The 12323-nt window shown below is 32.4% G+C and overlaps 2 protein-coding genes across 2 annotated transcripts in view; both read right to left on the reverse strand.

Moving 5' to 3' along the window:
* The window catches only part of LOC125849418 (triacylglycerol lipase 2-like), a 5254-nt gene extending 2513 nt beyond the window's left edge, over positions 1–2741 (reverse strand). The window contains exons 1-2 of the mRNA XM_049529502.1: positions 2392–2741; positions 2157–2276 (exon numbers count right to left, since the gene is read on the reverse strand). Of these exons, the coding sequence (XP_049385459.1) occupies positions 2157–2276; positions 2392–2592 (321 nt within the window). The 5' untranslated portion in view covers positions 2593–2741. The remainder of the gene's footprint in view (positions 1–2156; positions 2277–2391) is intronic.
* Positions 2742–3143: 402 nt separating this feature from the next.
* On the reverse strand, positions 3144–8188 carry LOC125848360 (probable inactive leucine-rich repeat receptor-like protein kinase At3g03770). The gene is made up of 7 exons (XM_049528212.1): positions 6214–8188; positions 5995–6128; positions 5161–5404; positions 4391–4602; positions 4231–4256; positions 3912–4023; positions 3144–3708 (listed from the first exon to the last, which is right to left on the reverse strand). The coding sequence occupies exons 1-7, from the start codon at positions 7562–7564 to the stop codon at positions 3478–3480; spliced, it is 2310 nt and encodes a 769-aa protein (XP_049384169.1). The 5' UTR covers positions 7565–8188; the 3' UTR covers positions 3144–3477.
* Positions 8189–12323: the final 4135 nt, after the last annotated feature.

The raw sequence follows: 12323 nt of genomic DNA on the forward strand, positions 1-12323 counted from the left end.
AATCACGTAAAGTAAGGTTGAGAATAAGAAGAAAATGAAATATAATAATATAAAATATAAAATAAACTTTTACAAATTTTTAGACTAATAAAATTAAAAAAAGAACTTAAAATAATAGAAGTAAAAAAAAATAAAACAAAAAAATTAAAGTAGAAATAAAAAAAAGAAATTAAAAAGTAATCAGGTGGTAATTACACCATGTAATTACCAGCAATTCACAGCCTCTGGCTGTGAATTGTAGAGTGTAATTACCCTCTGCTAATTACACCAATTACCTGCTGACCAAGTAATTACCTGTCCTTCCAAACAGGACAAGACAGTGTAATTACACCAATTACACCAAATCCAATTACCAGGGTGTCCTTCCAAACAGGCCCTTAATTAACATGATTTGAATGTTATAGTAGTACTAACTTGAGTCATAGTAGAAAGTAAGAACACATAAACTTCATAATTTTGAATTCGCCTCTAAGTGTGCAAATTCACAAGCATTCACAGTAGTAGTACACAGAGTAAACATACAAATGACAAATCTGTGTTTTGTAATTTACCTTCTCGTGAGCGTACTAGCCTACAGAAACAGCCAACCCTTGAGTCCGTGGTTGACTAATTAAATCATGCCACATATACGTAATGTGAGACAAGATTTGGAATCTTGAACTTCTCTACGTGCAAAAGCTACTTGCATTTCTAAATTTTATGCAATCTGAAGAGATCGGGATATGGAAAGTACTGCATTCACCACATCTGAGCCCCTTTTTTTCTCCTACAGGCCTTTAGTATACTGGCTTTAGAGGAGGATTTTTGAGTTTTGGGTTTTATAAAGATGATAATTGAGTTTTATATATATATTTAATCAATTTCTTAAGGTAAGTACATGCGTCAAAGTAAAGGGCAAACTATACAAATCCCAGGCCTTATTACGTGCCTTCTCGTGAATTTTCAAAATTACCTTTTGTACCAGATTTTGGTCCAGTACATGTATCTGGACATTGTTTTCAAATAAATTTGTATGTATTGAGATACACTTACCCTCTCGGTAATTAGGTAGTTTTTTTGCCAAAGTAAAAGCATATTGAACTCTCGAGCATGCTTTCATTCTAGCTCATAGCTAGGATGAATTTGTTTTTGTTTTTTATTTTTCAGTCGATATCTGATACCCATGTTGGAGTCCTATTAATTTGCACCATGTAGGGCTCCGAACGAGAGAAACTTTTCCTATTGATTTTTTTATACTCAGAGCTCGAATCTAAATTTCTCAATAAAAGAGAAATAACTTCATCCACTACACCACAACTTTTGTGTTGAATTTGTGTTATTTATGCAAGTATACACTGAATGCATAGTGTAATGTTGTCAAAAAAAATCCCACTTTGTTAAAAGATTCACGCATAGGATAATTGGGGTAGGAAAAGAAATTCTGTTTCTTAGATCAGAAGTGGGGACAATAACTACGAAAGACGATAAACTCATGTTCACGAGAAAGATTCCATTTCCCAAACACCATCCGCTAGTGAAGGCTTGTGAATGTATATACTCTCTTGTTTAATTTGAGTAGACACAAAACAAAATATTTTTAAAAAAATTATAATTTATGGCTATTTATTTTTTTAATAAATTTGTGGTATTAAAAATTTCATAACATTTTTGTAAATCCGAATAAATGGAGTATAATTACATTGACTATTTCCAGACATAAGCGAGGACGGATGCAACGATTAGTGTATATGAACCAGACCTACTAACGATTAACATATAATGGGTTCAATTTAAAATTCTCTCTCCACTTCTAGACATGAGGCAACCTAAGCAATTATTAAGAGTTAATGATTTAAAACACAATTAAACTATTGTAATTTGTAAGTTTCTTATATCAACTATCAATTATTTTATTTAGCTATTTAAACTTTCATTTTTTTTTACTAAAATACATCTTGATGTTGAGTTGATCAAATTTTATTTTCAGTCGAAAATGACTAAATTTTATAATTGGAAAATTATGCGTAGTAGCGTTGATTTTCTCATGGTGAGAGTTCGATTCTACACATTATAATCTTCTTCCCCATTTCCCTAATTTGAGGGGAGAAAGGACTGAACTTTTATAGTCACGCGTGAAACAGTAGCGCATATTAGAGCTAGAGCCCAGAGATGCTTACCACAAGAACGCCGTGCTGCAACAGCACTGGCTGCCTGTTGGTCTTCGGCCCACCACCTCCTCCTACACGGCCTTCTGGTATTCTTTGCACGCTAAGTATGTATCCGTCATCAGTTGTTACCTGAGAAAATAGAAACACATAAATTATACGAATTGTAGAATAGGATATGGCTTTCTGATTCAACCAGCTCGATCGGGAAAATAGAAGGAGAAAAATGGAACGATTGATTATTTACCTCAAATTCCTGGCATTTATAACCATGAACAGTGACGGCAGAGGCGCACATTCCACTACCCACGCCATTATAATCGGTTTTGAAGCCGGAATGAACAGATTTCCTGCTAGAGCTTAATGATTCGTATGGTTCCACTGCTAAGATGACTAATGCCACTAAACTTAAAATGCTTAGACTCGGTAACTTTCTTAGCGCCGCCATTCGATTAGAAAACACGGCGTGAGGAAGGAAGATATATTGTAGACAGTGTGCTCTGCTAAAATTAAAGCCAGAACTATATATATAAATAAAGAGAACAGTGAGAGGGAGCTGTGTCTGAGAAAAGAAGGAAAAAATGCACACACCCACTCAATACCAAAAAGGGACTCAAATAAATGATTCAGACTCGAACCCACAACATTAGAGTTAAGAGGTGGAGAGCATTTACTATCTCGTACCCACAACATTAGAGTTAAAGGTGGAGAGCATTTACTATCTCGTCTAACGCGGTTGTAATTCAATTGCCAATTGTTCAATTTTATAGAAAGTAAACTTTACCTACATGAAAATAACATACAGGATATAATAAGTTACTATATTCAATACAAAAATAGTTCAAATTTCATTGTTGAAAAGTATGTTATAGGGTTTAGGAAGAATTGGAGGGACTCTAGTCTCTTTGATTTTCTCATATCTGGATCAATGCAAGTATCAAGGCAATGAAGATCAGTTATTAGTCTGATGTTGATATACATGTATGCTTATCTTACACATAAGCATGAAGGGCAATTTTTGAGGTTGCACAGCTACTAAGCCTTCTGTCACTTTCATTTCTATCCTTTCTGAAGGAGGGTAATACAAATTCATGTGAAGACTAGTCTCTGTTTTGCAACATCACCTACTTCTAAATTCTGAAATCCAAAGAATCGACAAATTTACATTTTTATACAAAAGAAAATGATAACGAGGACTAGAAGATTGAACATGAGGCTGAGGTTAGCAACCATTTTGTGCTTCACAAACATCATGCATTCAGCTTGCATCCCAATTGAGACAGCGGCATGAGCAAGTATTGCTGATGAGATGCAGTTGAATTTCTTGAATACCTCATGACAATGAAGTTGCATCAGATCTTTGATCTGTATCGGCTGTAGCCTGGACTTGAGCTGCATATTGTAGGTTCCAGAGGACATCCTCAAATGAGGGGCGACTCTGTGACTCGGGAGAGATGCATTTGTTGGTGAGTGATATTACAATTGACAAAGACTCTTGGGAGCTAGTGGTTAGCACAGCTGGATCCACAATTTTACGCCTACCATCTTGGCTACCAAAGGATGTCTGTCATCGAAAAAAAAAAGACTTTACTGCTTACCTTCCAAGTCATAGTAAGTGTGTCACAGACATTCACTTCAAAACTCCTTAAAACTACAAATGCGACGAAAGTTTGTGATCCACAGTAGAAACAATGCTGAAGAGCATTCTTTGCTACTGCCAATGAGAAAGGAGTTGCATATCAAAAATCAAAATTAGTAGTTCCATACCATTTCATTGAGCAAAAATGTTTCTCCTTTTCCACTAAAAAAAGGACCCACCAGCGACTCCAGCAATATGAAACCAAAGTTATACACATCATCCTCTTTCTTCCTCGTGTTCCTGCATGAGAAGAAATGCACAAAATTTTAATGTTGAGAATATGTCTCTGCTCAACATTCTTGAACTGTCATTGCCAAGCATTTTTATCTATCTCTAAGGGATGCCATAGTCAGAAGAGGCACTAAGAAAAAATCTATCAGTTTTTCTAGGAATAGAAGTTGCAAACAGACTGATGTGTGACTCTATTTGGGCAAAAGAGTTACATACCAGGCGTTGTGGCCATCTCCTTTTGCCTGAAAAAGGATATCATCAGTATCAGATATTACCCTAAAACATCAACAACCCAGTGTAATAACAGTCGGGGGAGGGTGGGGTGTACGCAGACCTTACCCCTACCCTTCATCATATGAATATCATTTCAACATACCTCAACTTTTTCACTTTCTTCTGTAAGGATTGACATTCCATAATCACTAAGTTTTGCAATCTGATGCTCATCAAGCAATATACTATCTGTCTTCAAGCTATTGCCGAATGAAGGAGGGATTACACCCGTGTGGAGAAAGTGCACAGCCTTGGCAACACCAATCAGAACCGCCAACCTGTCTGACCAGTTGAGGATTTTTCCTGGAGTAGTTTCTGCAAGTGAAAATGATGATTTACACAAGGTCAACATGTATTCCCTATGGTTCATTGGATATATCGGGATAAATAAAATGAACAACACAAAGAAAAAGATGGTCAAAACATTTTGCAGTGCAAGTGTCAGCCAACAGACCATGCAAAGAACATACGATCAAGTATATCTCAACAAATCAATGAAACGCTAACACAGATTGCTTCATCAAACTACAATAATTGTCTTTCACTTTGTTGTAAAATTTCAGATCACAAGCTTGGACAAATAGACGGAAAGAAACTATCCAGAAGATAACAATACTCTGTATTTGTACTTACTAGCGCATAAACAACAAAAGACGCAACAAATTCATGTGTTTCTCATCCTTAACCCCCTTCCCCCGCACAATATTCAAAAAAAGAAAGAAAAAAAAAAGACAGATTCACCAAAACTATCATACTAAATAGTTATCTGAAAATTAGCAATCAGCATAACCAGAAATATACCTGCAGCATTTGCATATTCAATCAAGTATATGTCTATGCAACTGTTGGTACTAAAATATTTACACCACTGACCTGAAAGACGAGCACGGAAGTTTCCACAAGGAATAAATTCATAAACCAGAAAAAGTCTGTGGACTGTTGAGTCATCTTGCACCCCATCATCAATGCAGTGACCCAGAAGGCTAACTAAATGGGGATGGCGAAACTTTGACAGCAAATCCATTCGAAGTTTGAAATTCCAACTAGTGCATCGTCTATGAACGGTCAATTCTCTTACAGCAACATAGGTTCCATTCTCTAATTTTCCCTTGTAAATCTGAGATAGAGAGAATGACATAGAAGGGTGTTAGCTAAATAAAAATTGTCCAACTTGATCCCAAGAAAGAAAAAATCCTGGGACAGAAGGCTTGAAGAGATAGCAACTCACTGCATATGCACTTTAAATAAGTGAATCAAGCGCACTGACTTTATTGATATTAATTGTCAAAGTTCAGTAGATACCAAATCAAAACGAACATTACTTTTAACTGTGACCACCATTATATGGTATTAAATTGCAAAGTCAAGATGCATATAGCATTCATGAACACAGACAATCAATCATAAAGGCAAAAAACTGTTTAATCAACTGCTTATGTTGACGACTTGTGCATCTGTTTAATTGTCTGATACAAGTTATTCGATGAAACCTACCTACCAAACTAATTTGATTTGCTTCAATTGATAACAGAGATGAAGACCTCTGGAATAATAAGGCATCATATGGACAAAAACTAAATAAGCAACAAAAATTTATTCTTCCGACAAAATATAAAATGAATTTTGAATGGATATATGCAAGGAAACAATACGCTAAGCCCTATTCCTACAATTATTTGGGAGTCATAAATAGTTTCAGAGCAGTACTTTTCCAATGGAGCCTTCACCGAGTAATGCTGATTTATCAAAAATTTCTGTCGCTTCTTCCAACTCTTCCATGGAGAACACCCGATATGATGGGGCACCTTGTGATCCTAGTGCTGCTGTTTGAGAAATGATTCCTGAGGTAAAATAAGTTAAAGAAACTCTTATCAAATCCCAGAAAGAATTTAGAGTTGACACTGAAAATGAAAAACTACAACTTACTAGCATTTGCCAGGAGCTCAGCAGAAATATTGGGCTGTGCATTATCTTGCACAACTTTGGGAAACATGTACTGATCCACATCGTGACGTGCATGTTGTCTTCTACAAAAGATGAGAAGAACAACAGCCAAAAACACCACAAGTATTACAGTTCCCCCAACAACACCTACCAATATTGCTATCTCTTTTCCAGTGGTTTGTTTCTTTGCCAAACTAGCTTGTTTGCAGTAGGACTCAGAGTGCTGATATTGTATATCCAACAAGCAGTTTCCACTAACCTTTACAATTCGCTTATCCGAACTGGCGTTCAAGCAAGAAGGAAGCATACCGAGCAGTCTATTATCAGAAATATCAACAAAACCAAGTTCACTCCCACAGTTGAGATGTTCAGGAAGTGAACCACTCAGAACGTTAAACGCTAAATTCAAGTAACTAATACTTGGCAAAGAGAACAAATCAGCAGGCGGCGTTCCGGTAAGAGCATTATTTGACAGATCAAGGTGTTGAAGTAAATTTAGTTTGCCAAATTCTTCTGGGACCTCACCAGAGAAAGCATTACTACTAAGAAGAATAGTGGTCAATCCTTGTGGCAGCAGTGGCAGTTCAGAATCCAAATAATTTTCTCTTAAATCCAACAAATGCAAATTCGACAAAGCACTTAAATCAGGTAATTCACCAGAAAGTGCATTACGTGACAGAATAATATCAGTTAGGCCTGTGATTTTAGAAATTGAATGAGGAAATTTACCCTTCAACCTATTATTCTTCATGCTTAAAATAGTGATATTAGGTAACAAATCTAACCACTCAGGAAGACTCTCATTGAAAAAATTGCCATCAAATGTCAAAGTATGAAGCTTCACCATTGTAGACATCTCAGATGGAACCTTACCAAAAAGAAAATTTGAACTCATATCCAGAACTTCTAGAGAAGACAACCGATGAATTTTAACAGGGAGAGGTCCCCAAATGCCCAAAGAAACCAAAGTGAGAACTTTTAAACTACTTAACCTTGTCAAAGTGGTAACAAACGAATCAATGGAGAAACGCTCAGATAAGGTATTGTTTGGAACTGCAACTCCATGGAATTCATTGACCTTTACTAGCTTATCTCCCTTGATTTTGAGCTCAGTAACAGAATTATTCTCGCAAATAATGCTCATATTCAATGTTGAACCCAAAGTGCAAAAATCCCCATTGTAATTCTCCAAAATATCCAACTGCACTGGATATTCCAAGTGCCTCCGTAACTGAAGAAGAATTTGAGTTTCATAGGACCCTAATTGATGAGAATTTGGGATCAATAAAGCCCACATGAATACAACTATGACAAATATCTTTAGGCACCCCATTTAACACAGTCCTCTAAATACTCAACAGAAATTTATGAATAAACTGAAGGGAACAATTTGAGCTCAATTCTTGCAGACGTCAAGCATTTTTTTATGTCTAAATCTGCGGAAAACTCCAAATGGATAGAATATTTTTGGGTGAAAATTAAACTAATTCTGAACCAAACGCAAATCTTGACAAAGACCCATCAAGAAAAAACAAACAAACAAACTAAACTGCACATTGAAGGAATGTTTTGCTTTTTCCTGGCAGAGATATTTTGGAAGAAGAGAAAACAAATAGAACAAAAACCCACTCTGGGGGTCAAGAGAAAGAAACAAAAAGAACAGAGAACTCTATAATGAAGCACTAATAAATGGGTCTTGTACGGCTTAAGAGGTGGAATTAAAAGAAGCACAAAAGTGGAGAAGAGTAAAGTAGAGTAGTATATATAATGTAGAAAAATGGAGAAGTTGGGTTGCTATAGACAGAAGAAGGAATTTAATGCTACATGCATTGAATGAGAAGAAGATAGGTAGTGTCGCGAGTTTCATGAGGTTTCCGCCATTAATGGTGACCTTTCCGTTGGGTTCGGTTCTTGCAGAAGAAAGAGATGGCTTCCTATCAATATTTTTTACTTCACAGTCCTCAAAAGATAGTTTACCCCATGTGACAGTTTTAATTATAAGGTTTGTTTTTATTATAACCTTTCGTTTTGTTTCAATTTATATGAAGTCGGTCAAAATATCGAACATAATAGATAATATGATATCGACCTTACATTAAGTATAATAGATATTTAAATACGATATCAGATGATAAGTAAATACATTTATTTGTATATTCATAAAACGTGTGAAATCAGGTTGAAATGTCTAAATGTGTTTGTAATTCCAATTTAAATGTATTTTTATGGATTATCCTTTAATTATATAAAAGTTCTATCCCAATTTATGTGTATATCTTTTTAGCTATTTAAAAGTTACTCCTAGAATGATCAATTATTATAATTTATAATATTTTAGAAGTAAAGTGTTTTTTAATAAAAACAATTTCAATGTTAAAAAAATTCAAATTCAAATTTCTAATTAAAAATGAAAAAATACTTGTTACTCTACCATAATCCTCAAGGTTCCTCTGATGTTGATCATTAGCTGTGTGTAATTAAACATCCACAAACTTCATGCTTGAAATAAAAAAAATTAGGTTGGAGAACTGTTAATATAGTACTAGTATTATGTTATATTATCAGAAGGGTTGTTGGTTTAAATGTCGTGTACTCTGCTGGATTTGTTGCTATAAATATATCTTTGGGCACATTTCTTAATTTTAAATCTAACTTGTTTGGTTTAAATAACAAATCAATTTTCAACTTTCATTCCAAACACAAACAATAATAATGTATTATGTACTTGGTGAGGTTTCATAAATGAAATTTAGGAAAGAATAAGACGTACACACATTTAACAGTATTATTATAGAGATGATTTTTTCAATAAACACTCTAAACAGACAAATTCAAATATTTTATAAAACTATACTGCCCCTTCTTCCTAAACCGAACGGATTCATTTTACTATATACGCAAAAATTTAAGGTTTTTTTTTTGACACATCAGTAAATAATATTAATAAAACCTCAAAAAATCCATGTACAAAACAATGTATTTTTGCACGGAATGGAGCATAGAACAATTCATTTTCACGCTAAAAGTGAAATTTGAATATGAGATAATCTTTTAATATGAAAATGCTAGTAAATAATGCAGACAAATTGAAAGAAAAAGATGTATGATATATTCTAGTATTTCAAATCTGTATCTACAAAAAACAAAAAAAGTAACGCAGTTTAAAATCTAAAGTCAATTGCAATACTCAATTATAAATATATATTATTATTATTATTATTCTATTTAAAGCAAAGCTAAATACTCCCTTGATCCATGTTTACTTGTCCATATTTGATTTGACATATTTGTAAAAATGATAATTTTATCATAGCATTCCTAATTAATTATTTTATATTGGGAAATGAACTGAAAATAAATGTACTACTTAACAATAAAAAGTAAAATAGATATAAAATAGTAGTAATAAATTACTCTTGAATTATATAATAAAAATAAATATTATTTTTAATATTATAGATAAATAAAAAAACACTAAAAATAAAAAATAAAAAGTTGAACAACTTTCACTTTCCATGCAAATTAGGTTAATGCTTTTCCAAAAAGAAAAATACAATAATTAAACTAGCTCCCATAATTGGTTCCTTTATCATCACCGTCGCATTTTTTTAGTTTAAGGATAATGATTAGTGGGTGATGCATAATTTCATCACTTCTTTTGAGATTTAACTTTTATGGATGCCTTGTTCATTATCCATGGTTTCAAACACTAATTTATATATTTTATTGGTATTCAATTATATTTAGAATTTGATTAAATTTATATTTATGTATTGTATAAATTATTTTTGATAATGATGCTTTTAATATATAGTTTTTTTATTTTTGAGAATTTACATTTGAAAACTCTAATTAAGAGTAGAGAAATATCAATCATTCAAACACGATTCCAAACTTGTTAGGTCATTTGTCATTGAGCCTTTTTTTACAGGTATTTTTCAGGAAAAAAATATATATCTTTTTTTATTTTAAAAATTTGACCAAACAAATAATTATTAGTGAATTGAAAATTAAATTTTAAAAAATCACTACTCATTTACAACCAATAATTGTTCCCTTTTTTCAGTAATGAAAAAAATATTATTAGTATTGCATTACTTACTAAAAAATTTCCTTAAATTATAAGTCGGCTATTTGGACTTTAGTCTTCTAATTTACTTGATTTGATTCCTCACAAATCTGTTGGCTCTAATGATTACTCGCTTTGTTTCTATTTATTTGTCAATTTTTCACTTGGTATACATATTAAAAAAAATAATTAACGTGGTAAATTTATTTATTTTAACCTTATTAATTGATAGTATTTCAAAATCAATTTACTCACTAAAAATGTTTTACTTTTTTCAAAAACATTAAAGTCCCTAAATAAATTGACGATATAATAGGAAATAATATTGTCTTATCTTAATTTGTCAATAAGTAAAAATCAAAATTTGACAAGTAACAATAGACAGAAAGAATATCTACTATGAACGGTTAATTTAGAGGCGAAACCAGAATTAAGAGTTTGGGGGTTCTAAATTTCTTTTAGAACCGTCAATCAATTTGTTAGGAGTTCATAAATTAATATACATATATATTTTTAATTAATTTTCTAGTTAAAATATAGAGTCTATGAAAAAGTTAATCGGTTCACCCGAATCCATAAACCCTCACTTAGCTCCGCCTCTGAGTCTGTTAACTACACATGATTTTAGAGATTATTTTCAGATATGATCGTATTGCCTTGGTAAGTTCAAATAATTTTTTCAATCAACGTATTTAACGTTTGTTACGAGGGGAAAAAATCGAGAAAAAGAAGTAGGTTAAATGTTTTAGTTATTTTCTTTTGTTTAATACGCAAGTTAACAATGTTATTGAGAAAATAGTTGAATAATCTCCAATCTATTATTGGATAACGTGGTGCAGATGAAAATCAAGTGTATTGGAGGATGGAGAAAACACAATCAATATTGAATGTCATTTATGAAACTTGTGTTTTCTTAAATTTCCTCGTTTATATATATTTTTTTTAATCAACATCTAAAAGTAGTATTTTCCCTTCAGAAAACTGAAGAATTATTATGGTTGCGTTTATTTGATTATCTTTTTTCTAAAAAAAATAAAAATACTGAGTTAAAACCTCAGCTTTTTTTTTCAAAAAAAATCCAACAAATGCCACCCCGATACTTGTACTTTTTTTTATCTTGTTCCTACTCCCTCCGTCCACAATTGTTTGGCAGTATACTAAAAATAGATGTCCAAGATTAATTGTCAATTTAAACAATCAAGAAATAATTGTGTAGTTCAATTGAAAAGTTATGTGGACTTTTGATATTCTTGATATAGTATGGTTATATTAGTCAAATTACACTTTGTATTAAATTTTCCTTGAGGGATGTGCATGACCTTACCCTGACAAACAATTGTGGACGGAGGGAGTATTTTTTTTATTTTTATAATATAAGATACGACAACACGTCAATAGTTTAAAGCTTGTCGTTTGACTCAATTATGGTAATTTCTACATATAATATATAGTATGCAATATGGTATAGTTTTAGTTTTCTATTTGCAAATTGCAATTGGAATCTAAACTTTAATACAAAACTTTCAAATATATTTGTTTCCCAAAAGACAAAGCTAGCTTACGAAAACAAATTAAATACATACAGCGGTTTGGTAACCAAAATTAGGATATCACTTTCGGTATTAAATTTGAAATTGCATTTGTTAACTATTTGATTCGGTATCGGTATTTTTTGAAAAGTCTCGTGGAACACTATAAAATTAATGTGTTTAATAAACTGGAAGACAGCTGAAAAGACAAATAAAATCATTATTCTCTTGAAAATTTGTAAGAAGTAAGTACTCATCCATGGACCACTAGTTTTATATTTGTGACGTAAAAAGTATACCTAAAAGTAAACATAATGTACAAGTTTCTCTATTTATTTTTTTTACATCTTTCATTAATTTCTTTTTGTTGAGATTCTATGAAAATTGCAAATGGGATTAGGTATTGGATGATTTCCATTAACTAGCTGGCCATTTTCCTGTTTATGGTTTAGGAAACTTAATCAAAGATGTTTATTAGTTGTATTTTTATCAAG

The sequence above is a fragment of the Solanum stenotomum genome, chromosome 12 (assembly GCF_019186545.1).
Source record: "Solanum stenotomum isolate F172 chromosome 12, ASM1918654v1, whole genome shotgun sequence".
In the NCBI taxonomy this organism is placed as follows: Eukaryota; Viridiplantae; Streptophyta; class Magnoliopsida; order Solanales; family Solanaceae; genus Solanum; species Solanum stenotomum.